The sequence below is a fragment of the Drosophila virilis genome, chromosome X (genome assembly GCF_030788295.1).
Source record: "Drosophila virilis strain 15010-1051.87 chromosome X, Dvir_AGI_RSII-ME, whole genome shotgun sequence".
In the NCBI taxonomy this organism is placed as follows: domain Eukaryota; kingdom Metazoa; phylum Arthropoda; class Insecta; order Diptera; family Drosophilidae; genus Drosophila; species Drosophila virilis.
This window is the reverse complement of record NC_091543.1, coordinates 15,839,757-15,845,522: the sequence shown is the minus strand read 5'-3', so window position 1 is coordinate 15,845,522 and position 5,766 is coordinate 15,839,757. Positions and strand designations below refer to the sequence as shown.

Sequence of the window (5,766 nt, the reverse complement as noted above, 5' to 3'; positions counted from 1 at the left end):
ACCAACTTCTGAACCTGATTTCATAAATTCATTACCCTAGGTATTGTTTTAAGCTTTGGCTTTTCACATATTTTTTCAAATTTTGATGAGGGTTTTCATTTTCAATATTTAAATATACCTATAAACAGTTATTTAGAATTTATATTGAAAGTCGGATAAGATTTGACTGAGGTATAGAATAGTTGAGGCTACCCTTTTTTTATGCATTTGTTGCCAGATTTAGATGCCATATTGATCTAGAGGCTAAGTCATGAACAAACAGTCTAACCTCGTGAAAATCGGGTCTTTGAAAATGAGTGTGAGGACGATCAGATGGTACACAAAAAAGTTTCATACAAACGTTTATCGCGATTTTGCCAGACATGCGGATGGAATTTCCCGAAACCCCGTCTTAACATTTCCTACATTTCCCACAACAGTGATTCAAATTTTTGACCAGTCAAATCAAATGTACTCACCCTTCGGCGTTTTATATCCTCGCTAAGGTTGTAATAATGTTTTCTCATGCTGTAAAGCTCATTCAGGAATATATAAACCTTTAAAGCTTTGTCATTCTCTAAAATAATATAAATATGTACCCCTCACCAAATCCTCGCTTCAAAACTTGAGAGCTTTTAGGCGCACCGAATACCGAGTTACGAAATGAAATCGGAATAGAAACCGAACATATTAACAAATGCATTGTATTTGTTTAAGCAGATATCGCTGCGGGACAACACTCGGCACAAAAAAGGGGTCAACATCTGTTGGCCTTTGTTTGTGTGAGAGGGTGTGTGTGTGTTTATGGCCATAAATCAACTTTCGCATTGTACTAAAAACTTAGCATTAAGCACATTTTGTACCCATTTCAATGCCAATCGTTTGACTGCCGGCCGCACAGATAAAGTCAAATAATATGTGCATTTTATGGCCATACCCCAGAAATCATTCAGTTGTGAATTGAAACGTTCAACGGACCCCTCAAAGCTGGCATCACCTCGCACAGGAACATGTTGGCTTTTTATGCCGCACAGCAATCGCAAGAGCTCAAGGACTGGCTGTCGATGAATTCAATATGATACGTTTGATGCGTACATGTGTGTATGTGCGTGTGTGTGTGTGCGTGTGTGTATGTGTTCGGGTATGTGTGTGTGGGTGAGTGTATCTCGCTGTGTGTGCTTTGTATACCTGTGTATGCTTGGTAAGAAGCACAGTGAGGCCATCTGGCCTTTTTCATTGGAAATATCCAAATTTAAGAATTGTGGAGATTGTTCTACCAAATTTTCTTAGCCCTTAGAATCAGGGGTAATCGAAATAAGGTAAAATGAAGTTCAAGTTTCCTACTATCGCATTTGGAATTTTCAGCACATTTTTGGAGCTAGTTACCCACTGTGCGACATCAACAAAAGGGGCGCTTCTTGTGTGAATGAGTTTGTATATTGAATACGCGTGCACAACCTAGCACCCACTTGAAATTCAGTTTGGTATACGCGTAAGCTTACACTATCTAAATATATTTATTTTTAAATAGTTTTGTGCAATTCTATTTTATATTTCTTCAATTTTCAGTTAAATTTCTTAACGAACCGACTGGAAGAGGCTCAATTCGGACAGCAAAACAACCCGCAATGGACTTCAAGCTAGATCCCAAATATCTATGGGGTAGACTAGAACCTATTATGCTTTGCATCCTGTACCTGCACCTGCGACTCCGCAAATCTTATGTTTTCTGGATCGACTTGACGAGGTGAGGCGATCTAGCCATATTCGTTTGATTGCTTATGCTCGTCTGTCCGTCTAAGTAAACGCGTTGATCTCGGAAACTACTAAAGGTAAAGACTTGTAATTCACAATATATTTCTGGGTATCATATGCAGAATCAGTTGATTCTTATCTTGATATCTACCTCAATTTTCTTAACAACGATATTTATCGATTTCAAAACAATGTTTGAAGGCATTTTTCGGAGATGTTTCGAGCTGGAACACCAAATTTGTGTTTTTATACACAGATATCCGTCAATGGATATCTATAAAATGAATTGGAATGCTTGTATCGGCGGGTACGATTTTTGAATTACCCCGTAATATATATAATATATAACTGTGAAACAATCAAATGTGACTTCAACTTAATGGGATCCCTTATATACCACTACGACAAAAGAATCTCTAAAGAGATATTCCAATAACAAACCTCAAAGGGTACTCACTTATTCACGATTACCTCTCAAAAACTCACATATATTTAAAGGATGAAGTCCTCTGATTTAACAGTATATATAAGAAAAACTGGACTAGGAGTTATGTAAACGCGCCAGAGTATATCATAGCGAACCACTTGACAATAGTGAATTGTTTTCGGTTCACTGTTTTTTTGCCCATGTGTGGGTTTTTCGGTTTTTTTTTTTTTTGCCACTCCCTTGAGTTTTTCATGTTGATTGCGTTTGAATTTCCGCTGGTTGTTCCGATATGGCTATGAGCCATGCATGCACCCTGCTGGCTTGCCATTCATCGGGATTTTTTTCGAAATGAATTGAGGAATACACAAATCTGAAGAGCGGAGCCTGGCTGCGTCTTTGACACAGTCAAGCAAAATAGACTAACAAGCAAATAGCGGGCCGTCATGGACGTTGCCAGGCGAGAGCTGGGCGCGAATGCTATATGGTAAATGGTATATGGTATATGGGCAGCCCATGCTCCTACAACCATGTTTGCATTTCAAATTCAAGCGTGCCAGTTCTTTTCATTCCATCCATAGACGGCGAACGAAATTGCAGGCTACATACGGATGCGAATAGAGAAAGGGGCCAAGCGAAAGGCACTCACAAAGAAAAAGATAGATAGACCAACTGACTGACTGACTGAATGTCAGCCTGTTTGCTCCTGTAAATTGAGCACCCCCCTTATCAGAGGGCAGGGTTGACGTGAGTTTATTAACGTTTGGTTTGGGCTCTAGCCAACATTTTTGACTCAATGACAGCAAACATTTACATTTTGCATGTTGTCAGAGCTCGATTCAATCCCCTCCGCCCTCCTCCTCTTTCTCTCAAGCCAAGCCTTTCGTCTTTGTACGCAGCAGCTTTGTGGCTGAGAATACGGATTTACTTGGCAGCAAGTTCTTTGTTGCTTTGCACCTTCTGTTTCCTGGCCTGTCAATTGATAGGATTTGATAGATGCATACGTATATTCCACTCAATACTTAGTCGGGCCTATTCAAATAGCTTAACTAAATATTAAACATTAACAACACCATATATAAAGAGTATATATATTAATCAGCTTCTAATGTTATCTACACCGATATCCGATTTCCATATATTTATGACTAATAATATTTAATTGATTATTTGAAGTTATTAAAACAAGAGCAACTCTCTTTGGCACTACGAAGACTAAATAGCCGTGTTTCTACACAGCTTTTATACAAACAACCAAATTGTTGAAGTTGATGAGATAGTTTAACTCATAAAGGCAAAATTTGGTGAAGAGGTTTTTCTTGCAAGTACTAATTTTTGATCGATCTTTTTATATAACAACTGTATGATATAGTGACAAGTTCCGGCCAATTCCGGTATATGAACAGCCCGAAAAATAAGAAAGGACTACAGAAAATTTCAAAGCTGTAAAACTAATAGACTCATTTGCATCGATACCGACAGGCAGACAGACGACAGAAACTAAAATCCTCCACAATGGTAGAATAAATTCTATAAGTTTTATTCAATTGATAGCTCGAACTATGAAAATCGGTAAAGCTTGTCAGAATATTATCCAATACGCGAACCATTTCACTCGAATTGTAAACACAAACCTACTTACTGATCAGCAGAAGTATGACCTAATACTCAGGCCTGGACACAGAGCATCTCAAACTGTAGATATTAGCTTTCGTATTTAATTAGTTTCGTTTTTTTAAGTGTTTACTTGTTTCCGATTGTACTCTTCGCAGTTTAAACACCACTCAGGCCTTCAAAACTAGCTGCCATCTCAGCAGAAGTTCATTGAAACAAAAATGCTTAGTATACAAAGCATATAATATAAAGATTTCGTTTAAGCACTTGACCTAAATCTATGTGGCATTACAGCAGCTATTTAAGTTTTTAAGACAAGCGTCTTTTGTGTGCTCTCTTTGTGTAGCCACAATATACATATACCCCACTTAAACGTATTTTGGCTACTGGGTAGATTAATAATTAAAATTCGTCATGTGCTAAAATAATAATGTGTTGAGGTTTAAAAAACTCAACAGCTGTTTATCAGTATTTTTTCAATCTTTTGTCATCATATTTGCAGTGCTTAAGTGGAATAGGAGCCACGTCTGCGGCACTGAGCCTTGGGTATGCACGAGCCAGCCGCGTTACGGGCATAGCCCTCGACGCAATAGCAGCCATCGGGGCAGCGAATGTGCCTTATAAGACAGGGCTGACCCAAGGTGGCGCACTCCGACTGGCAGCTGGGACCGCACGGCAGAAACACCTCATTTCGTGGACAGTCGCGTGGCGCTGCAGGGGTTTCGAAAAGGATAACAATTGCTGGAATAGCAAATTCACAAAAATAACTCACTTATGGGTGGCTGGGCAGACGCCAAGGCCAAAAGACAGCCAAGCAACAGCCACAAATAAAACAATTTGCAAGCAAACATCTTCAACTATTTGATATTTAAGTTGTGGTTCCAGTTGTAGAACTTGTCGACTACTAAATTGATTTGCATGAATCAAGCGTGTTTTTATGTGTGCCCGATTATCACTGGGGAAGCACCTGCACACGCAATTATCAAATATTACGGGCAGCCGCAAAGTATGTTACGGAATTACAACAACCCTAAATATCGTCATATTGCGTACAATTATTAAACGAGGGATCGCGAGAGAAACAGCGCGAGAGTCAGAGCCGGATAACTGAATAGGGCTCTTTTGTAATAATTAATTAATATGAGAAAGTTAACAATATATATACAAATATATCATTGTTAATTTCTATAAATAACATTCTCGATTGTTTAATAGGTTTCAATTAATCTGACTTAATTATTATCTTGTCGCGTGACATAACCAATTAATTCTATGCACATTTTTTAAAGTCATGATAATGACATCTCCTTCTGCCTGATTCTATCAGGATTGCAAGCCCAGCTCCCAGCGCCGAAGCATCAATTTTGTAGCTAGTTATCGATATCTTTAAAAACAGGTCACATCATTTTAAAATGTTAATGAAACAATTATAATCAAAGCTAACAATTTCCCGTTGTACTCAAAAGTCGGCAAGCCGTACATATTTTTATATACAAGGTAAGGGTGAAATTTCATATATATTCAAAATAAATATTCGAGTTTCGCCTTGGTTACGAGTGAAAAAGTTTCTGTTTTAAAACGGGCGTGCAGCCAAGGTTTACATGCTAAGTAGCCTCTCAGATGTTATCTTGAGGAGAATTGGCATACAATAATTCAATGAAAACTGATGTCGCACAGCAGCAGAGTATTTCCGAAAGAATAATCAATCTTCAGCAACCAAAAGGAATAAACACCCTGTCTCTGTGCCATTACATTTATAACAAGTTATCGAACGCTATCGATTGTCGCTTGTCTGTCAATTGTTTGGCTGTCTGGCCACATTGCATACTGCCAGATCGTGGCATATCGCGCACATCTGGCAGCGCTGACGAGCGGCTCAAACAGGTAAACGGGTCGCAATACTTGTTATAGTTGTGTACCTGTTTTTTTTCTTCTTTCTCTCTGTCGCGCTCTCTCGCTGCGAGCCGCCGTCTTCGTCTCCTTCTTCGTGTTTG

The 5,766-nt window shown here is 38.8% G+C and overlaps 1 protein-coding gene across 1 annotated transcript; it reads right to left on the bottom strand.

Moving 5' to 3' along the window:
- Positions 1 to 4,189: 4,189 nt before the first annotated feature.
- LOC6635592 (chymotrypsin inhibitor) lies at positions 4,190 to 4,695 on the bottom strand. Its single transcript, XM_002058981.4, has 2 exons — positions 4,545 to 4,695; positions 4,190 to 4,483 (listed from the first exon to the last, which is right to left on the bottom strand). The coding sequence occupies exons 1-2, from the start codon at positions 4,621 to 4,623 to the stop codon at positions 4,278 to 4,280; spliced, it is 285 nt and encodes a 94-aa protein (XP_002059017.1). The 5' UTR covers positions 4,624 to 4,695; the 3' UTR covers positions 4,190 to 4,277.
- Between the last annotated feature and the right edge of the window lie 1,071 nt (positions 4,696 to 5,766).